The sequence below is a fragment of the Lacerta agilis genome, chromosome 1 (assembly GCF_009819535.1).
Source record: "Lacerta agilis isolate rLacAgi1 chromosome 1, rLacAgi1.pri, whole genome shotgun sequence".
In the NCBI taxonomy this organism is placed as follows: domain Eukaryota; kingdom Metazoa; phylum Chordata; class Lepidosauria; order Squamata; family Lacertidae; genus Lacerta; species Lacerta agilis.
This window is the reverse complement of record NC_046312.1, coordinates 86,110,412-86,133,587: the sequence shown is the minus strand read 5'-3', so window position 1 is coordinate 86,133,587 and position 23,176 is coordinate 86,110,412. Positions and strand designations below refer to the sequence as shown.

The 23,176-nt window shown below is 42.2% G+C and overlaps 1 protein-coding gene across 26 annotated transcripts in view; it reads right to left on the bottom strand.

Annotated features, from left to right (window-relative positions):
- BIN1 (bridging integrator 1) overlaps positions 1–23,176 on the bottom strand; it is a 108,722-nt gene that overhangs the window by 11,228 nt on the left and 74,318 nt on the right. For 4 of the 26 annotated variants that reach the window (XM_033161636.1, XM_033161692.1, XM_033161671.1 and 1 more), the window contains 8 exons: positions 21,592–21,674; positions 16,765–16,809; positions 14,616–14,766; positions 9,225–9,353; positions 7,633–7,713; positions 4,672–4,782; positions 3,350–3,373; positions 340–459 (listed from right to left, as the gene is read on the bottom strand). In XM_033161636.1, coding sequence (XP_033017527.1) covers positions 340–459; positions 3,350–3,373; positions 4,672–4,782; positions 7,633–7,713; positions 9,225–9,353; positions 14,616–14,766; positions 16,765–16,809; positions 21,592–21,674 — 744 coding nt within the window. The remainder of the gene's footprint in view (positions 1–339; positions 460–3,349; positions 3,374–4,671; positions 4,783–7,632; positions 7,714–9,224; positions 9,354–14,615; positions 14,767–16,764; positions 16,810–21,591; positions 21,675–23,176) is intronic. The other 22 variants (XM_033161663.1, XM_033161736.1, XM_033161654.1 and 19 more) reach the window with 16 other exon arrangements.

The window sequence follows — 23,176 nt, the reverse complement described above, 5'->3', positions numbered from 1 at the left end:
ATCTCTATTGTGGGTACATGGTTGCTCACCAATCCCTAAAACCAATGATAAAATAATTCTAGAATTTCTTTGCCAAGCTATTACCGGTACTTTTAGTCACTAGACCACACCAGTTTCCCCCCAGTCCAGATAAACGGTTAAGGAAATGTGCTTTACTATCGTGCCTAGGGAATGGGTAAATTCTAATTCCTTTGGAAGAGTGTTGGGTGCAAGAGGCCATAAATTTGTCCCAGCTGAATGCATTCCAAAGAATAACAACTGAGTAAGGCTTGTGCTAGAGCACACCAGCCAGAACAAGACAATTTCAAACGTATGATCACTTCAAATACTTTCACTTACTTGGCTGATCTTAGTCTCAGTGGGCTGGTCAGGCCAGTCCACCTCGAACGCACTATTGCTAGGATTATCGGCCGGAAACTGATCCATAGATTGAACGCTGCTAGATGGAGTCTTTTCTGGCTAATAGGCGGAATTTGAAGGAGGTAGGAGAGAAAAACAGAGATGGGAGGAGATAGCAGTAGGCATGGTTACATGAAGATACAAAAATGAGAAGAGTGCAGTGAGAAGTAAGACAGAGTAGACAATGAAATAATCCCAGGGTAAATACTATAGAACAGGGTAAATACTATAGAAAAAATGTGCCATAATTCTGGATGGATCTTGGGGGGAATGTGGTGTCAACATTACCCCTGCACCCAATGGTCTGGCAAAAGTGCCTCCGTTTATTGACCAGGGTAGTCCACCTTGGGATGGAGTGGGTTGTTATGGTGCAGATGGAGCTTCCATGGTTACAGGCAGTGCAAGTAGAACTGCCCTGGAAGACTGCCAATGCCAAGCATCAGCCAGCACCATTCTCCAGAGGATGCTGTCCTGGTTTAGCCTTGTCAAGGCATCCCTGGATATTTCCAAAAATCCCTCCTACATCATGAAGTACCTCTTGCTTTCTGCCTCACTGCTTCTATGCAATGCCAAATCAAAAAAGGCAGTGCTGTACTGTCTCAGTGACACCTTCTCTGCTGCAGAAGATGGGAATGGGGCCACATTTTGAATTTTGTCACTGAATTTAACATCTCAGTAGATTTAATTCCATAACACAGAAGGAAGTGATTATGTCCTTTAAGATATATATTAAAGGAATAGCCATTGCTGGCAGAAGGTGGGAGCAGGGTTTTAAAGAAGGAACGACCACTAAATGTGTTTGGTTTTAGGCAAATGCTTAACTAGCAACAAAACACTGCTAGATAGACTTAAAGGTAATTCCTGACAAGAAGCAAACTACATACAGTGATAATATCAGCATGGATTAAATGACCTTTCATGGAGAACCGTTCCACTTAAAAGCATCTATATTTTGAATCTGAAATTAATGAATTGTTCAGCCAATAATGGTTTCAGCAATAACTATAGAAGCAAGCACGCTGTCAGCATGACACAAGGATATTACAAAAGCAAGCAGAGCAAGTAACAGCAGAAGATATCTTCGGTTAGAGGTTGCAGTTCAGAGAGAAGCAAAACATTGGTGGTTCATAATCTCTATCTACTTTAGGGTAGTTATTTAACATCCTATATCACAACTAAAGCTGGGATAATATAGATCACATTTGTCTGAAAAATATGGTGCTTGTTTCCACATTGCACCATTTTTCTGGAGTGGTTGTACATACACAATGACTGTGCAAGAGAGGCCACAGCATACTGGCTTTCCATTCAACAACCACAGTTGCTGAGGCACAGCTACATGGACAAGTCCACTGCAATCTCTCATCTGATCGGGCTGCTCTCAACTGCACAGAAAGGTGCCAGACCACAGTACCCCACACAAGTAGCTTACAAATCTTTTTCTCCCTTTTAATGGTTGGCTTTATTGACAATACATTTTGAACAACAATGCCTTCTGTGGGGCTTAATAAGCTTTTCAACTAGGGCTGCAAGCTACTGAATCAGTAGCCAGAACTTCTGTTGCATAATTTTAACTAAGGTGAGACTTAAGTCATACTTGTTTATTTGGGGGGGGGGGCTATCTAGCTTCTCTGTGTTGCTTTTATACAGAATGAAATGAGTCAACTTGCACTTCCCTACACTGAAGTTTTGGTAATGCAGTACTCAATGGTGTTTAGATTTAAATCAGATAATTTGGTGGTTGAGCTAGCAATTCTTTAATCACTGGACTGCTATAGGTTTTGGTGCAGTTAAACCCTGCTGTGTGATAATATATATTTTCAATGAGAGAAATGGCAAAGAAAATAATGGAAGGTGGGGAGATTCATACACATTTGTTTGAATAAATATGGTCCTTGTTTCCACAGCGCACCATTTTTCCTGGGGTGGTTGATCTAAATCTAATGACTACCTATCCTGAGGACACAATCTGTTCACTAAAGCTTTACATGAGGAGGAAAGGGAGGAGGAACAACAGCAGAGAAAAGTGCTTAGGAAGAAGTAATAGCGAAGGTTCTTGGGTCAGGAGAGACAAGGGAGTCATCTTCTTGAGACAAGGCCATTGTGATGAATTTACAAGGGGAAACCAGTGTGAGCCAATTCTTTTTAAAGGCCAATCACACCTCAAAAGACATCTGATGGCAGATATAAGTAAGCCAAATGAGTAAACTTAAATTTTAACTTAGAACATAAGAAGTATCCTCCTGTGGAGATACAGAATTAATAAAGACAACAGGAAAGGCACAAAAGCAAATGAACAAAGGTTACTTGCTAGCAGGTGGGGATCAAGCAAAGCTATGTATCTCAACATGCCCAAAATATTATGAAGAAAGTCTGGAAACTACAAGCCATTCGCAGGCCTCTTTTTTATCCCAGTGTAATATATGGCAGCATAATAAGAAAGGAGGAAAGGCTCGTTTCTCCAGCAGTACTGGAGAGATCTCCAATCTCTGTTATTATTGAACCACGGCAGCAAATCAGCAAGCACAGCATTATACTAAATATCTGTATAGAATAAGGAATTGTTTGGTGGTAGTTGAGAAGTATGCATACTACACAATTGAGAGGTAGGAAATGGCATGCAGGGGTTTGATTCTGACAAGGTAAAAAGTAGCAGTAAGGTCTACAATTATCGCAGCAAGAAGGTTTGTGCTTCAGTCAATGCCATTAATAATATGCAATATCAAAGCACAGGGGATGGAGACTTCTACTCAGCGTGACAGACAAAGGGCAGAAGAGGTTGCAACTGTACCACACCACTTTAGTTCATAGCACTGAAGAGGATGAGAACAGAAGGTCAAGACAAGAATAATCATCTTTGCGTGATAGTGACAGAAGGAAGTACTCACACATACCAAGCAGCACATGGTAGAATTTATTGCACTGAAAGCTATATTAATAGAAATCTTACCTCCCATAAATCCCAAGGCAAAGACTAAGCATAGCAAAGAGCAACAGGAATAAAAACACATTGAGACATCGTTAATTCAGCCAACACAGAAAGTGCAAACATACAAAGTCTCCTTGTACCACCCAGAGGATTCCTCCAACCAAGATATCCATCAGTGGAAGAGAGAGGGAGGCAATTTTCAATGACCCTCACTCTCCCTACAGGAGCCTCCTACACTATCAGTTACATACACACATTCTGAAACACACAAAAATCCCTGCTCTGGAAGGGATTCAAAGAGGAGAGGAACACACCATAAACTGCCTCCCGCTCAGGTCCACCACTGGATAATACCACATTTAATAATATACCATTCATTGACATTAATGCAAGCTTATTGTGTGATATTTTGAATTATCCATTTCATTCCTCGTGTTCTTTAACTAATCTAGCTGCTACTAATTTACACTGCACGAGATGGCCAATTTTCATCTCACTACGTCACAATTTCTGCACCTGCCAGATGAGGGTGGATTCCTGTGAAGCTAAACAGGCTCAGCAGATAATGCACTGCAGGAGAGCCATTGATTAAATTAATTAATTGCCTTTTGCATGCATCTCGAGGCAATTTACAAATACACCATAAAACAGCTAAAAATTAGTTTTCAGAACACTACAAAAATTCCAGGTGCAGATCGGTTTAAAAACAATATGAAAGGAACACCCAAGGCAGAGACCTTTTTACATCCAGCTGGAAAAGTTCGTCAAAACAAAAACATATTCAGTTGTTTTTTTAGAAAGCAGAAGAGGAGCAGGCACACTGAAAGCTCTGCTGCAAGTTACTGTGGAGCAGACTTCTGATATGCTAGGTACCTGAAGGAGAAACTCAGCTGCAGAATGCAGTTACAGATTACTTTCCCAGTCAAAATAATAATAATGGCAACAAGGCAACGAGAAGCCTACCAAGGTTGACTCCTAACTGATTGCAGGAAATCTGTGGTTCAAATCTCAACTCAGTCATGGACTCCTAGATGGTCTTAGGCAAGTCCATCTCTTCAAGTCTCAGCTCCCTGGTCAGCAGTGTAGTATAAACAACACTGGGCTGCTCTACAAGATTATTCTAAGAATTACCGAGTTAGTGTACGTAAAACACCTAAAAAGCATAAGCTATGGTTATTAATGCAAATCATCAAGAAGAGTCGTGTGAGACTCTGTAGATACATTTTAAGTCTCCACGTGTACTTCTGTTGCTATGAATACATACATACACACCCATCCCCATCATGACTGATGAGGTCTATATTGTCTAACGTTTCATGAAGGAATGGCAGCAGTAAACCAACCTGGGCAGCAGGCGTAGGCGACTTCCCTACAGGGCTGTTATCAGGTTTAATGGGATCAAAATCAAAATCCAACAGGCTGGCTCCCTCCTGGAAGGGCCCAGGAGCATCAAACTGGCAGCATTAAGGAAGAAAAGCAGTATTGTGTATTAGTCAGGTATAGGAGGCAGGCTGGTATGCAGAAGGTGTTACCCAGGAGCTGAAGGTGCAAAAAAAGTTGCATACAACTGTATGGTACAAGCAACGAATGCTCACATATGCCCAGTGGCCACAGTACGCTCAACACTTTTGCAGAAATGCAGCCGTGAAAACAAAGCATCAGTATTCCACAGAGCCTGAGCAGGTTTCAAGTTACCATCCATCATATTTTTCATGTAGCAGCTCTAGACAGCGTATAAGGGGTCTTCTTCAGATTTACCATCACCTGTGATCTTTCCAAACAGGGTCCCTAAATCCTACCCAAGATACTTGCACATGCAACTTTCAGCACATCTATGCCACTGCTTTAGGCACTTCTTAAAAGAAGGAAACTATGATGTGCACAGCATTTTCAGTGGAAGCCTCTCTACGAGCCTCACAGCAGCAAATCTGTATCATCATAGTCAAAAACACAGTAGATTCCTTGTTTAAGATCTTGGCTTTTGCAATCTGTTTCCCCTGCCCATATTCTGATGCTTTCCATATTCGGACGTTATTTCCAATATTAATAAATTATGCCAGTTCTCTATTACATACATTTCAAGTTATGTATCTAGCCAAAAGGTCCCTTTTTAGTCAGGAGGTTTTTTACTAACTAGAAGCAATTCTATTGGGGTTGCAAATTAGCATATCAGTGGTAGCATTCAAACTTTGACTAATGTCCATATTCCTAAAAATATGATTTACAAGGCACCCCTTTTTTCCAGCTTGCTGTTTCTGAAAGGAGCTCTGTCCAAATATTTCAGCAACTTGTTTTGATAGTTCTTCTGATCCTAAGGCAAAGTAATGCAATGTAACCTTTCTGAACCAAACCAAGGCACAGCAGTAAACATTTCTGAATTATTAGGATATCTGGTGAAAACTAACATAAATGCACCAACTGAGGAAAAACTATATTGCTGCTGTTCCCAAGCAAAACCCTTTATCAGTTTGATAATATCCACATACTTTCAAGAGAGAAACTTCTAGCACATTCTTTTCCACACAGTTTCCAAGCAGCAGCAGTTTATATTTCAACTTTAACTTTTTTTGTGTCATTCACTAGTTCCTACCAGAACAAGCTTTCAATGAAGGCGGTTTTCTGTCTCATAATCTCAACTCCAATAGATTTAGATTTTAAAAGGTTACACAATACTCACAGCAGGTCACCTAAGTATTTCTTAATGTAGGTTACCACTGAATCAAGACCTTCTAGGTATTCATTTTTTGTGCTTGACTAAAAAAACAATTGAGGTCAAAAGGGTACAGCCATGCTAGAAGCTTACCTGTCACCCCAGAGTCACCTGCACCATGTGCCGAGGCTTCCTCTTTCTTGTTAGCTTGCCCCCTCTCCACCCAAATAATTAGCCCAACACAGACACACAGAAAAATTCACATATAGTACATGAAATACATTGATCATAGGTTTTTCCCTATGGTTTCTGATCTAGGAATCAAACCCATCCATTTGAAACCTGTACATGCCAGGTGTCCTCCATGCTGGATGCGTCCCAAGCTGAATGCTCTGTTTACGCAAGTGTTTTTACACAGAAACGTATGATATAAAACATGGTGTGAGAGTTGTTGAGGCATGCTACAAGGAAAAGATAGGTGTGGACAAGGATGGGAGGCTGCTCAGTGGCCCACGGCTTTCTCAGATAACAAAATGAACGGGGGGTATACAGACAGAATTCCTACACTGAAGGCAGCCCCTTGGTTCCCTTGACCAAAAGACTCTACAAAGTGCAACTCTTCTCACTTTCAGTCTCTGCTTCCCCATTAATGCAAAGCCTCTGCTCTCCTTCCTAGCTCCCCATAGTATCCACTGCTATTTCTGAAGAATAGGAAGAAAAATCAAAAAGAAAAGGCAATGCTTGTTGGTACGTTTCACTGAAAGCCATAAATTCGGCCTATTGCATGTTACCAACGACTAATATGATGCGGGAAACCTCTTTAAAACCACACCACCTACATATCAGGATTTTGAGAAAGAAAGAAAAGTGCCACTAACAGGTGGTGAGATCCTTTTTGCATGGCTAGCAGCACATCTAAGAATTTTCTGCTTCAAATTCCATTCTCCCACCTCATTAAAATTATACTAAATTAAGAACAATTTGGATAGCCTCTAATGCTGTCCAGAATCTGCCATATAAAGCAATAATCTCGCAATACCTCGTGGTGAGACTAATTCTACCTTCTGCTCATCACTGATTTTGCATTTTCACATAACATTTTTCTACAGGTGTTTTTCCAAAAGTCCCTCAGTCTAAGATATCCTAGACAGGCTCATTTATTTCTCTCTCTTATTTTGTACTACAAGCCTTTTTTCCTCCTACAGTGTCCTCTTTTTTCCCTTGCAGTTCCTTTACTTCTGAACCTTCTCTTTGGTCATCTCTCAAGATATTTCCACACATAAACACCCCCCTTACCTTCTAAAATCAAGTCCTGAAGGAGAGAGATGTTGTGATCTGTTGCTTTTTGTTTCCACCCTTGCAGGAGGGGGGAACCAGAAGCCCTCCAGATGTTTTTTTGACTCCAACTCCCATCATTTCCAAAGAGCTCCACACCCTGTTCTACTAGAACTGGCACATATATGTATGGTTGCTACTAAATGGCCAGACAGAAAACCACTTTAAAACAGGTTTAAAGCTAGCTAGGTGGCAACTTAATATCTTCCTTTGCTCCCCACCCTCAATAAGGAATCCTAATCTGTTGTAGAACTATGATTTGTATCCCCATGACTGTGAGGTAATCCCACAACCCTTGTAACTTGTGGCCTACACTTGCCTTTTCTCCCAACTCCAGGCCCCTCACGCAATGTTTCGGCCGTCGAACAGGAGGAAGAGGTAAAAGCCGCAGGCCACCGCGCTAAGGTAGGGAAGGAAGAGCGGAATCAGGAAACAGAACTGCTAGAGGTGTCAATTTTTTATGAATAATGGGGAAAAAATTATACATCACAATGTTATTGTTGTTGATGATGATGATGATGGTACAAGTTGTGAGAATGTAGCCAGAAAACTGGTCAGGCTGTTGTTTCTTCCTTCTTCCCTCACAGGGGCTAGAATTAAATCATCTCTGGGAAGGGGCAATGTGGTGGATATCATCTATTTGCGTAGTCACTACCTCAGGCAATTAGCTACAATAGAATACTTTGTTTTCAATCTGTTTCTCAAGCTTTACAACAGTAGCTTGAGAGGCCATGAGACTCTGAAAGGGTGGCAGATGCTAGTGACTTTTAAAAATATTAAGTGCAAGCCCAGGGCCAAGAGTGGCCTGTCTAGGGTTGGTACATGAAAGCATCCAAAGTCACTAACACAAAACCCAATTTTCTCTCAGACTCTTATCAATAAGAAAAAAAAGCACTTTTTTCTTGGAGGCGGCTAAAACCACTCAGGTTTTTCAAGTTACCACTGTGAGGCACAGTCCATATTCATATATTTAAGAATCTCACAATTCTTAATCCCCCAGCCATGTGATGGGAAGTTAGGTATAAGCAGTGACGGAGCTTCATGCTCCGGCAATGGGTGATGGAGATCAGGCAGGGTGGGGCTGGTGTGCGTCCTGGGGGCGGGGCGTGCCACCAGCAGGGGTGGAGTCCTCAGCACAGGTGGGGAGCAGCCACGATGGCACCCTGCCAGGATTGTGCTGCCGGGGGTGGTGCGCTCCCCCGGGCACTCCTCTTCCTCCGCCAGTGGGTATAAGCCAGGGTGACCATGCTAGTGCCCAATTATGAAGGGGGCCCCATCTAGACAATTCATTCTCACTCTAAGAAAAATAATGTGGGCAGAGCTTCTAAACTTTACCCTAGATTCTGTGCTCCACCCACTTTTGCCCCCAAAGAGCTCCCCAGAAATGAATGTGGCCCTCGGGAGGAAAGTTTGTTCTAAAGGGTGCAGATGGATGCCCTTGATCCAAACTTCATTTCCTCCACTTGACTGCAGAACTGGGACCACTTCACATGAGGGTGTGTGTGTGTGTGTGTGTGTGTGTGCGCACACACACACACACACACGCACACACACATATGAATGGGGACACAATGTCCTGAAATCCTGCCTCAATCTCCTATTTAGCTGGGGAGAAATAGGTTTGATCTCCATGGCCTTGATGAAAGACACTGGGAAATGATGGAACCTCTCCACGTATTCTGACTCCATCTCCCTCAGATACAGTTTCTGAGCCAATAATATGTGTTGGGAAAACTCACTGGCCCTTTTGCCCAGTTCAAATCACATTGGCCCCTCCCATACATTCACTTTACCATGCACTGAGCAGTTTTCATGGCCTGACACCTCTAATAAGGAAAGGACAAAAAAAAAAAATAGGTGAAGCGGATAGAGGAAGGGTCAAGGGAGGGCAGGGAAGAAGGAGCAGCTAACCTGTGAGGGGGTTGTCACACTGATCTCTGGGACAAAATTGTCATCAAACAGGTTGATGATGTTCTCCTGCTTCATCTCCTTGGACGGAGTGAGTTTTGGAGGTGGCGGCACGGGAGGACCTTTCCGCAACTGCATGCAAGCGAACACATGGCGACGGCACAGACAGCAACACCCAAAAAACCAGAGACAGGAACCAGGTTAGCAAAAACTAAATACAAAACACACACAACTAGAGGGGGAGGTGGTCTAGGGGGTTGTCCACACATGGGAGGAGGGAGAAACAATCACACACTTCCAAAAGAAGGCTTCGCATCATTAGTTACACTTCAGTCGTGGGCAGGTCTCCCTTCTGCAGAGGAGAAGCGTAACACAATTAATATGCATAAGACAGGTCATGCATACATAATTAGAGTCTGTGCAACCTTCTGGAGGACAAGGAGGGAGTTTACATACTACAAAAAAAGTGCTGAGGAGCCAGGAGAGACAACAGCATTACTTGTGGCAGCAGTACCTGTCTGCCTACAGAGAAAGAAGATACCCAAGCCAGCTTTACTGATTCCTAAAATCAGGCTTTGTGATGTATTAAACCCATTCTTTATAAGTAACCTTGGTTCAGCGTCACAAAGACATTTCTACATCCTAAATATGGCTGAAATACAAACCAAAAGAAATCAGGGTCCAATTCTTTTTGGAGTCACAGCATTCCTGTGGAATAACCACAAATGTCACAAGAGTAAAAATTATGCTGGTCTGGGAATCCATATTCTCCTACGACAAGTTACATTGCAGCTCTTATTTTTCTTTAACATCATAGGCCACACTTGGGGGTCGTACCATCTGGATTGGTTACGTCAAGATTTTCTTCTCTTCCATCTCCTTTCTCAGATGTTCACTTGGTGTCATGCTTTCAACCAAACATGCTAAGAAACCTAAATTAGCTGGAATGTGTCTCATTTCTAGGTGCAATATCAGAGTAGTAGGTTGCTTTTCAATTGTGTTATGCTACTTGAACATTCGAAAAATGCTTCCCAGTCAAAATATTGTGTGAAACTCTTGTCCTGCTGCCCTGCCTAGCAGAAAAGATCTAGTTTTCCAAAGTGTTGAAGACAATTTAGCATGCACAAGTTAAGCTACATACTGGGGTCTTCCAACAGTCAATGTGGCTAGTTTCATACGTCACAAAATTGCCAAAAATAACAGATTCACATGATTCACATACTTTTACTTTTTAGTGCTTCTTGTAACACAGTGGCTTATCTCTGGATGTAACTCTTTTAACTGCAGACCTACATTTAATGCACAAGATGGTGCTGCCATTTCATACATATGTTTGTCAACTGGCAAATAATCAAAAGCTGCAGAAATTCCAGCACATGCAGAAGGTAAATTCAGATCAACTAGAAGAAGATCTCCAGACAAATGGTAGCAGAATGGCAAGACTAGTGTAATACTGTACTCCTAATTGTTTTAACAATAGCAACACTAAATATAACTGGTGGAAGAAATCTAAATTAGGCTTCTGAAATTGGGCTTTCAGTATAAAAAGAACTGGCATGCCCAGGGCCCAGCACTCTTGGGAAAGACCACTGCCTGATTTCATGAGGCAACATGGGTGTTTATCTGCACTGCAATCTTCCCTCTCACACACCCTACTCATGCTTTTTAAAACTCTGGAAAGTAGTGTTACGCCTTCCTCCTCACTACCTAACAAGCACTTTATCAGCACCTACTGGGGTCTAAAAATCAAATGGCTGCAGCTGAGCAATGTTTCTTCCACAGTTCTGGAGAAGGGGGCATGTTATCTAGAAGACGACCAATAGGCTTAAGTTTCCTCACATGCCCTCTTCAAATGCTGCTACATTTATTTGGAGAACTATTTTTGCACTGTGTCAAGTGAAGTCATTCTAGATTTCCAACAAGAAAGAAGAACACACCTTCAGCATGCAAGTGATCAATTCTTATTCATCCACTATTGTAGTGACAGGCGGATTATCTAAATTTGAGATTTGCTGTCAACTTGTTCCTTTAGAGTTCAAGAAGTTTCCCTTTATGGAAGTGGATTTCCCACCTTCTCCTGCGTTGTGTCACATCATCTGGACATAGCTTATATCTTTCCCCCTGAGGTCTGTACTTTGGCTTGCACTTTAACTTTTAAAATTTGATTTTGTTAGGCAATAGGTTGTATTTTTCATTCAATCGGGTGCACTGTCTACTTTTGTGTGCCTCTAAAAAAAAATCTAATGTTGCTTTCTGTTTTAATGGTGGATCCTTCCTATCTCTTTCTATATAAATTTATTTCCACCTGCACAACTCAAGATTTCATGGGCAGGCTAGCAACAGACAAGAATGCTGATTTTAGAAGAAAAATATTGTATCTCTCATTGCACAGTAATGCACCAAAGCACATGTAGGTATAGAGCAGGAAGCTGACTGCATTTTTAAAATATTTGATGTTGTTTGCACGAGGAGGTGGGGTTAAGAGCAACTCACTGCCGAGCTGATTAGTGCTTAGCCAAACTCCAGTGTGTCAACATTGTCAAATCTTCTTTCAAAAACTCACATTAAAGTTCCAGATTTCGTCTCTTCCTCAACACACCCAACTTAGTCATTTATCTGCAGGTATAAACCACTGAACTAAGGAAGACAGTTTGTCAGGAATGCTTCTCAGTGAATAATAGATTTCCTGCTGAAATGCCTTTACTACTGCATGCTTATATTCCATTTAAAAAATATTCTGGGAAAATTAATGTGCCCATCTGCTGGTTTGAAAATACTGTTTTATGCCCATCAGGATCTTTCTCTGATGTGTGAGCATAATAAATGAAACAACCAACCTGCAATGATTAGCTGAACTATGCACTGAAAAAGAACTACCAGCTGATGGCAGCATTCACCATCTGTATTTTCTGTTAATGCACTACCTTGGCAAGTTCCCTAGATCAGTCTTTCTCAACTTTGGGTCCCCAGGTGTTGTTGGACTACAACTCCCATCATCCCTAACCATGAAGGCCAGTGGCCAGAATTGATGCACATTGCAGTTCAAGAACATCTGGGGACCCAAGGTTGAGAAAGGCAGCTCTAGACACTACAGTAAACCATGTTTCTTTTGTATTTCTTTTGTGGGGGGGTGGCGGGGATAGAGAGAAGTGGCTTTTTTCCAGATACCCGAGGGCAATATTTTAATTCTCTGTGGGGTGGAATGTTTTTGTCCCTCCTTTTTAAAATATGAATGAGTTTTAGGTAGCCGTGTTGGTCTGCCATAGTCAAAACAATTTATTTTTGTCTTAGCTGGTTTTAATGCAGGCGTTTGTTGTCCTAAGTCGTTTTCAGCCACACAGGTGGCACCAAGAGGGTGAGGCTGTGGTTTACTCCAAGGAAGGAGAAATGAGAAAGAAGGGCTGCCTTTCCAGAGAGGCCCAACCCCTCATCAGCTAGAGAAAGAGAGCAAGTAGCAGTGGTTGCCGGTGTGTCATAGTGAGTCAGTGAAAAGCCCAGGAAGAGGTACCTGAAAGGAGAGGCACATCCTGTGAGGGGGGTAGGGAGGGGTCTTAGAATTTCTTGTCTGAATTAGTAACAACTGGTATCCCAAACATATATATTGTGGGTCAGCAGTGCTTCAATTCCTTGCCCCCAAAATGCTTGGGATCACATACATACACCAGCAGAGGTTCACATCTGGATATGGAAATCACTCACAGAAAGAAGGTGCTGCAAGTGCAGTTCATCTGTAAAAGTTGAGGCTTTACTTACTTAACCCTTTTTAAAAAAAAAAAAACTAAAATCCCACCTATCAGCTGTTTGGAGTGGGATGTACATCGGAGAGCACCTCAAGAGGCCACCTGTAAATTCCTTTTCATAGCAGAACACCTACACTGGAACCTCAAGTTTCCACATATCCAAGTTTTAACTTTTTTTTCCAAACCACCTCCTTCTTGGACCTAACATATCTGAGATGAGACAGAGGTTACTCTCAGAACATAGGATATTTCCAATTAGAATTTCCATCTCTTCTTTTGGGTATATCGTTTAGGGCCCTATTCAAAAGATAAGATATGGGTATTTAAAAATACTGCTATATACAAAGAACACTTTCAATGGTTCTGCTAGGTTCTGTTAGGACACTAGGGTTACCATCCAAGACACACTTACCTGGGACCAAGCCCCACTGAATACAGTGGAAGTATGTAGAGGGTTATACTGTAATTCCTTCTCACAGGCAGCCCTTACATAAATCTACAGTTACAGTAAATATTATGAAACATGCCCTACATTTAATATACCACAGCCAGAATTCAGCACCCATGGGTTAACATTCTAACAAGCACAATATTCTCAAAATAGTGTTTGGTGCTTTAACTGCTAGAACAAACCTACTGTTCTCTGGGGGGAGGGGGAATGGGCACAGAAAAGGCCAAATAAAAGCCACTCACACTGTATGTACATCTGAGAAAAATCAAAATAACTCCAGCAATAGTAAAAAGTTAATGTTTGGAATATACTATAAATATTTTGACATTTGACATTTTCCTGCTGTAACTTTTTTGCTAAGAGAGAACTGCCATCTTTGCTGTTTAGCAAATCATGTAATACTCAGCAGTTGCGTGGGCAACCACAGGACATACCAAAGACTTTTCAGGTAGTCTTATGTTTCGCATAAGGTCTACAGCTGTCTAACTGATAATGTAGAGGTTGTTTTCTTCACATGATTGTTGTAGGTTTCAACTGGCCATTATGGCTGCAAAGCTGACAACCCAAAAATGCTCTCATTACACTTTAAAAGTCAAGATCAGGTTTTGTGCATTAGTGCATCTCATGCTGAAGAAGAAGAAGAAAATATCCAAAATGTCATTCTTAGTATCATTATCTTATATCTGGTCCAATTCACTTACCTGTTTCTTGTCCATTGAGGATGAAAGAGTTCATAATGCACCTTTCTTAAATAGCAAAACCATTTGCCTTTTTTTAAAAAAAATTCTAATTAATTTCCATATTCTACTTCCTGATTCAACTGATATCCTGTGCCACCAGTTGATCCAGAAGCTGTCCATGCCAGTACAGGTTTTCTTAGTTTATCTATAGCCTCTGCTTGTCCTTAAGAACAGTTATGTACCATACCTGTTACACAGCAAGACCAGCTGGGCCTACATAGAATCCCTACTGAAGAGGAAGTACTGTCGTTTGTAGATAAAGAAACTGGATTAGGCAAGAACAACATTGGAGAGAAATGGAGAGACTAGTTGATACACGTTGCCTAGAATTGTTGGTGAACATCAATGGAGAAAAGTCCATTACTCTCCATAGAGTAGTAGCCAAGGAAACCCAACCATGAATGACATTGTCATGTATGTCCTCAAGGAAAAAAACAGAAGCAGCAGCAGCAATCCTCACTACCTGAGATGGAGACTTAGGGATGCCTCCCCCAGGTGTTTCCAAAGTGGATGGCTCTGGCTCATGGTTGATAGCCTTGGTCTCAGGGCTGGTGATGGGAGTCCCATCAGGCGGAGATGAGGGGGTTTTGTTTGCTTTTGCTGGGGTACTGTCACTGCAGAGAGAGAGAGAAAGACAGACAGAGAGAGAGAGAGAGAGATTATCAGCATTTGAATGAGCTTTTTATTAGAGGTGTCTTAAGGGATGAGGGAGAGTACCCTTTTAATTTATTATTATTTTGCAACAGGTGCCTGGCCCCACTAATAGCACAAACTTGTAATGCAAAAAAAGTGTGACAATAATCATGTAGTTTGGTGCAGAAGTTGTCTTCAAAAACAAACCTGTAAACAGCAGCTGTTTTGGGAGGGGGGCATGGTACACATGGGGTGTATTCATTTAACTCTTGCCTTCCACACCACAATTGCCAAGAAAAATTCGCTCGCTCCATAAGCTGTTGCCTCTCACAGGAAGATGTCCATGGGAACTTTCTTCCTATATCAAACAACAGCTGCATGGAGAATAGACTTCATCAGATCTGTGGTGTGGGAGGGGAAGAAGAGTTCGTTCTCCTTGCATTCTGTGGTCTTGATCCTGATAATGTAATACCAAACTGTATGTTTAATGCCGCATGTAGTTTGGCTCTTGAATACAGTAAGCTGTTATCCCCGAAGAATTCAACAAGAAAGAACCTGACTTTTAGTAAATGTGGTATTCAAATTAAACAGGGCCCCTAATATATCAAGCATACAACCTTTAACCTCACCAGTGTCTTTCACCTTCCCACACCATGCTCTATATTACGCAATAATTATTTCAATCACCAAAGCCACTGGTTAGCTGTGATAGTTACAGGCACATAACAAGATAGGGGGCAACAGACCATATTGAAAAACATCTAGTATAAAGCTCAAGTTCGGAGCAGCCAAGCTGTTTTGAAATACATTGTTCTTGGAAAGCAATCACAAGAGCTGGATTTCCACACCACATTGTGTCATCTCAGTATTTAGAAATCGTTGAGAATGTTTGAAAACTGTCTCTAGCAACAGAACAGGAAACACATGCTCAGGCCTGTCTATGGCTGAGCATTCATACTAGGAAGTAAATCCCACTGAATCCGGTAGGACTTACTTCTAGATAAACATATTTGAAACATGGTTTTAAGAGGGGACCCTAACCTGTTTGTTTATGGGAGCCTCATATGGGAATTGCAGAAAGCAAGTTATGAAAGGTGAGTCACCAACTCACACCTCAACCATTCTCCTGCCTTGTATGTATCCTCACGGGGACTCTTGTTTCAGCAAGGAGGTTGAAGGTCTTTTAGCTCTCAGATCTTATCCAAGGACATACACAGTGGGAAGGAAGCAATTGAGAGTTCTGTAAACTCGGAGTTACACAGTAATACCAGCCACCATGCAATTCAGCAAGCTAGTTAGTATACAGGTATAAACACAATACAACCAAGCACCATGTCTCCTAAGCATCCACCCAACTTATGTTATCCTCCAACATCTGCACTATTTTTTAGGAAGTATAAGGGAACAGGTAAAAACACTGACTGGCTCCTATCCTGAAAAGGACAAATTTCATTTCTTTAGACTTTCAAGAAGGAAGAACAGGAGACCTAAAAACTCATCTCCAACAAGATTTGAGGGAGAGAAGACTGCTCCCATTTTTCCCCTCTCTCCTCCCACCCAACCTATGTCTGTCCTGATCCACTACAAGTTTTCCTGAAGCTCCCTGCACTTAAAAGGAAATCTGGCCTTGGCACACAGGTACAATTTGCTATCTTAAGCAACTTCCAGTAGTTAGGTGTGTAGCATGTGAGTAGACCACAAAATACTCATTTATTCTTTGGGAAATACAAAGGTCCATATATCTTCTGTTGCCAACTTTCAAAGGAGGGTGGAAGTGGTTATAAGCATTTGTAAAACGCTATTAGGATTATTCAGAAACACCAATGCAATCTGTAATTCCAAAACAAAGCAATTTGGATCATGCAGAAACTCCATTTCAGTCACCAAGCTAACAATGCACTATATGCTGTTAGAATACAGCCTGGCCTTTGGCTTTTACATCCAAATCAGAGCGGGCAGGGAATGGAGCTTGCTGGTACCTGCTCATCTTTTTCCTCAGCCTGGAGAACAGTTTAGTTTTCTTTCTGTTGAGGACGGCACACGAAAGTGATGTCCATTACAACACGGCTCAACCAATGTGAAAGAAAGGTGAAGATTCCGTGCATGAGCTAATGTACGTAGTTACCATGAAGAGACTTATTCAAAGAGGACCTATGGGGCCATCCCTCAGTGAGCATCTGATTAGCTTGGCAGAGGGGGGTGTCCGCTGGACATTTTCAGTAGAAAAATATCCCTTTAAGTGCTGTGTGAATGTTCAGGAGATGGGAAGAGGAGAGGTCAAGGGCTCATTGCTTTCCATTTGCAAGCTACTTGCCACCATTGATCTACCAAGTTACCTCAAAGTTATATGGTGGGTAAAGGTGGAGGTTGAAAACTAGGAAGCTAAGCAATCCAGCAGGTGGCTGAGTGAACCAAGGACCACCGGCTATCAATCAACATATCAATAGTGTGAGCCTACAAAAGAGTAAGCTTGTGTCTTCTTTAAACCTTGCACTAACATCATGGGAGTTACTTCCTGAGGGTATCACCCTATGGCATATGCACCTACCCAGCATCCCGCCAAATGTGCAAGTCCTTTCCAAAGTATCTTCACTCATGGCCCTAACAATGCAGCAATATTCTCTTAAGGTCCCAGGCGATCATTCCACCAATGATGTTGTGCCGTAAGATGACTCCATGGAGAACTTACCCCCACAAAACCAATAGGGGGCTGAACAACCACGGGGGGGGGGAGTTCATAAGTTTCTTAGGGTGGATTTTCATGCCCTTTGAACAGTCTGCTGCAGGGATGGCTAACCTACAGGCTGGGGGCCACATTGGCCCATGGTCAATATTCCAAGGGCCACATGTCAAAGTGTATAAGTGAATGTGGCATTTTAAAATAAAATAAAAATGATATTTGAGAGGTCCGGAAGGCATCACAAAAACCTTTTGATGTCACAAAATCACAGCCAGGAACTCTCAGGAGTGGGTTTGTTTAAAATAAAAAAGTAAAGTAAAATGTATGGGTGGAATTCAGAGGAATACTAAGAAGGATATGTGTGCACAAAATGACACATGCATGTGGCCGCTAAACCTGCTCTGGGGGTTCCCCAACCCCTAAAGCAAATTTAGGGGGTGGGGGGGCACAGAAAAAGAAAATTTCTATCATCACTTTAAAAAAAAAAAAATTAGAGGCACAAAAAACAAACCTCTTGCAGCATAGGGTGTGCATATACGTCCCCATAGGCTAGTTGCCCCTAGTCTACTGGCAGCTCTAAGAATTTTTCCATCTCCTGTTATCTGCATATCTGTTATCTTTACACTATATATCAGGTTGTTTTAACTTTAAAAATAAATTCTTGCACATATCATTGTACATAGTATTGGTACAATATTGTATAGGGTCCGCCTGCTCTTTTGACCATCTCGCCATTTTCTCCCAAGCTTCAAACCTATTATCAGGTATAAACTTGTGTCATTCTGGCAGGCCTCATGCAAAGAGCAACAGGACAAAACAAAAATATTGTTTCAATTATGAGAGAGCACTCCTTCCAAAGTGTCCCCAAAGGGAAAACAGTAGTGTTGAAATGACATCTGAGTTGAAGTCACAATGAACCTAAGGATGAGGAAGAAATGAACCTTAAAACGGAAGGCGTCCAGCTAAATTGCTCTCTCCAGGGTTCCTATATATTTAAATCAGGGCTGGCTAACCTGTTTCCCTCCAGATTTTAAAAGACTCCAACCAGAGGCAGATTTATGGCAACATGACCAGTTTGATTGCACTGGGCGCTGAGCCTTGGGAATGCCACAGTGGATGCTGCACCTATGATTTAGAATGGAACAAGGGGAGGCACCAAATTTTGGCATTGCACAGGGTGCCACTGAAATTTGAAACCCTGAGGTCCACCACTATTCCAACCTCCATCAGCCTCACCCAGCATGGCCAGCAGTCAGGCATGATGGGAGTTGGAGTTCAACAACATCTGGAAACCAAAAGCTAGCCCTAGCATCTTCTCTCTTTTTCCTCATGGCACTATCAATCTAGAGTGGTCCTTGTTTGTACACTGCATAAACAAAGCATACTGATAGAACTGTATTCGTGTTCAGCCTCTCCCTCTCATTCATCTTATGCATTGCTCTTTGATTTTTCACTTTTACCAAACGTCTGTTTTACTTAGCATTGTGCCAAGCTGTGTTCATACATGGTCGATATGCAAGCACTCTACATCTGGGGGGGGGGGGATTTACAAAAGTGCTCAGCTCATTGCTGAGAGTATGAGAGTTGCGAGCTCCCTGGAGTCTGCTAGAAAAATTTCCTTAGCTTCTACATTTAATTTAATTCAGTGCACCTACAAAAGAGTGAGCGTAAAGCAGTTGGGTTTAAAATATGATACTGACCTCCATTTGATTTTGCCAAAGCAGGGTGGAGTCAAGCAACAGTTCTCCTTCTGCCTAATGCAGTCTTGGCACATTCATCTCATTACTGCTAACACAGCATGTGGGACTCAAAGCAGCTGGGAGTCCAAGTTCCCAAATTGCTTCATCACTCATGCATTTGGGTGAGAGCCAGAGGCCATCTCATCCAAGGAGTGAGGCCTACCTTCTCCTTAAGAGCAGAGGGTGAGGAAAGAGAAGTGTGTGTATTTACACAACCCTAGCCAGTTCCTCCTTATTCCTATTTGTGCCCGGAAGCTGTGCTGGGTTTATTCAAAACAAAACTCTAAGATACAATGGATTTCTTCTACAAATGAAAAGGGGAAGTGAGTCATTGAACAAGTCCTTTAAAGTGTTAGGGCAAAAACAGAAACTGCTAGGTGGCCTTGATTGTTTTTCCTCCAGGAACCCAAAGGTTTTCCTACTTCTACAGCAATCCAGTCATGAGTTTATCAATTCCTGGACCGCTGTGGCTAAGCTATCTCAGTCCATGAGCTGCCTCTGCTGTCACATCAGTCAAAGTTGGTAGAAGACTCTGCAAGCCACTGAGGCCATCTGAGCCTCAAGCAACAAATATGGACCAAAGAGCATCCCTAGACTGCAACCTGCTCCTTCAGAGAGAGCACAACCCCATCCAGAACAGGCAACTGACGTATCTCTTGGAGCTGGGAGGCCACTCACCCACAGAGTCTCCATCTTGCCAGGATTCAAGCTCAGTTTGCTCACCTACATACAGCCTACTGCCACATCCAGACACTACTCCAGGGCTTGCACAGTCACACCTGATACAGATGTTGTGGAGAAATGAGGACACCATGCTCAAAATCTCCATTCCCACTGGCTTTATATAGATGTTGGACAGACAAAATTGTGCCCTGCAGCACTCCAAATGGTGGGAAGTATACTTTCTGCCCAACCCAAATGCTACCCCCTCTGAATATGCACATAGGATTGGAACCACTGCAAAACAATGCCACTGATACCCAACATGTTGGGCTGGGTCAACAAGATACCATGTCAGTGAGAGCAGAGACAAGATTGAGAAGAAGGGGCAAAGCTGAAAGTTGGTTTAATATCCTGCCTTGTTCCAAAGCTGGTAATTATACTTTCCCATTTCAGACAACTTGCTGAAAAGTGACTTCAAAGGGAGGTGTGAAGGGGATGAATGTGCAAAAAGGCTCATAAATATTGTGGGCTTATTAAGATGAGATAATGATTGTCTAAATACAATCACTGTGTGGTTCAATGCCACAGCTGCATGCAGAGCGGAAAGAGAACAAAAAAACTGTGCTTTGTATGTTTAGCTACGCAGCTCTCATATTGATGATTGACAATAAACCATATATGTTTAACTGTATTAATCCCTCAAGACTGCAGAACTCAATAATTTTCTATCTGAACCCCATCCATTTTTACTGAACATACAAGTGTGTTAACATGTGTTTCACAGGGTCCCTCAGCCTTTAACAATATGGACTGCAAGGAACAGAGTCAAGGAGCTCAAAGGGCCAGCCTTTAGCCCCAGAGCTGAGAATAAGGTTTATTATTATTATTAATTTTTATTATTATTATTTATATAGCACCATCAATGTGCAAGGCATTTTACAGAGTACAAGAGAACAAGTGTCTGCCCCAAGGAGCTTACAATCTAAAATTTGACACAGGGAGGAAAAACATAGGAGGGGAGGAAAGGGGAGGAGGCAGGGGTGAAACAGGGAAAGAATATGTGATTAGTTCAGGTACACATACTTAGGTTTAGCTACAGGCTGAGTATGAATAGGACACAAGAACAAGGGTATTGTGCCAAAGGTTTGTTAAGTGGACTTGCTCTAGTGCCTTTAAAACAACAGTCCAACACAAAGAAATTTAATGTTCTTACCACTGTATGACATACCAGGAAAAGCTTCAGTGGTTAATTTCTGCATGTCAGTCTGCTGTTAAAAACATAGGAGCAGGGCCAGAGAAAAAGGAGGTTGCAACCATAACTGAGAACTCCATTCATAAAAAGCATGAGAGATGTTTGTTGCTTCTGACCATTCCTATGCTGCCCACCCCTTTCCTTCCCTTCAATCACTACTGTTTTTCAAAATGTTGCTTTTGAACAAAACACACTATTTTTTATATAAAAGGGTGCACAAATCATCATAGTCAACAAACATTAAGAACCATGTGATGTTGGGTGTGTAATGGGAGATGGTGCCCTCACAGTGGCTGCTGTATCTGTAACAGCACACAGAAAGAAAAGTATTCAGTGGGCCAATTCTTGGGCTGGCAGGGTAGAAGATTAACAACCAGTGTAGCACTGGAGACCGTAGTCAAGAGAATAAGACAAACACAAACACAGGCCTGCCCCCCACCTTCCCACAATGCTAGATATAGTAATGACTAACCTTGGCTGAGCTTTAACAGGATAGGTGCTTGTTGCCTGTGCTTTGTCTAGATTCACAAGGACATCATTCAAGTTTTGGTTCAGCTGAAAAGAAAAACGTTAAAATGAATAAATAGAAGGTCAACAAAGGAAAGAATTAAGCTCATAATTTTTATACAAGAGCATATATAAAAAAATGCATAAAAACCTAGAGGATGGGTTGGGAACAGGATCTGGCCAGTGGGTCAAATCCTGCCCCCACACACACACACAAACATACCCCACAGGCCATTTTGACAGGTGGCGGGGCCTCCCACCTATCAATCGGCTGGTGTCATAATGATGTCAGGTGACCCAAAACAAAACAGGACCCATTTGCAGACACAACTTCAACCAACAGAGAGAGAGAGAGATTTTTGCATCACTGGCTTCAGTTCAAGCTGGCAATGCAAAAGGATACTTTCTCTTCTGGCGAGTCCCATTTTGGGGCTTGCTATAAGTACAGGTGTCAGTGGGTTTCCTATAAGCACCAATCAGCTGTGCTTAGAGGAAGTTCTCTGACACCAACTGTGCTACAGTGTTAGAGGAAGTTCTCTGACACCAACTGTGCTACAGAAGTTTCCAGTAGACCTAATTAGGCCCACGGGTTGAAGGTTCCCCACCCATAACATTATGACCCAGGAACTGGGCTACGGGAAATGGTCTTCCATTCATTCCCACTGATTCATGGTCACAGAAAATGAAAGCACCAAGTCCTGTGAGCATCATTTGACTTCCAGAAACAGGTGCTGCATAAGCAAAGCCTGTGTCTCATTAAGGAAACAAATTCAGCTCGTGTTTCTACTGTTTCCTGCCTTTTCTCCCCCTTTGCCCCTTCTATCACATACTTCCACTACTATGGGCCCTTGTGTCAACACAGGGCCTTTGTTCCTCATTGCAATTTAATGCCTTCTTTCTGCTCTCTCTTCCCATCCGCAGCCAGGAGCCTTGCTTGGAACTGCAGCAGCCTTGGTTGCTATGGAACCACAGTTTGTCACTAAACAAGATGCTAGGCCAAACTTAGTGTTCATGCTGTGGCGGGGGGGGGGGGTTGATGGCAGCCATGTGCTTGCCACAGCAGCAATTCAACCGACCTCCCCCTGGCTCTAATAAAATGTAGATAACTGCAAAGGAAAGAGACCTTTCACACACACAATCTTTTGCCAAAACAGGGAAAATTGGGATACAAAATCTTGTTACCGAGTAGTAACAGGCTGTCCAAATGTGTTGGATGAATGCATCACAGCTAAGCAACATTTTACTAGTTCGTCTGGCCCTGTCTTATTCTGGATTCGCTGCTTTGAACCTTAAACTTGTTGGTTCCCTATTTTGGGATTTGTGCAGAATTCAGGGGAGGAGAAGATGTACCGTCGTCATTCCACATGCAGGCATTTAAATTATTCTGAGGCAACTGCACGGCCTATGTAACTATATGCATTGGACATTAAACGAAAACCCTTTATGGATTGGTACCAATTCATCAGCTTGACAGAACAAACTATGCCATAATAGTATAAATCAAGGCTTCTCACTAACAGGTAGGCTCACACAAGTAAAATGGAAATACT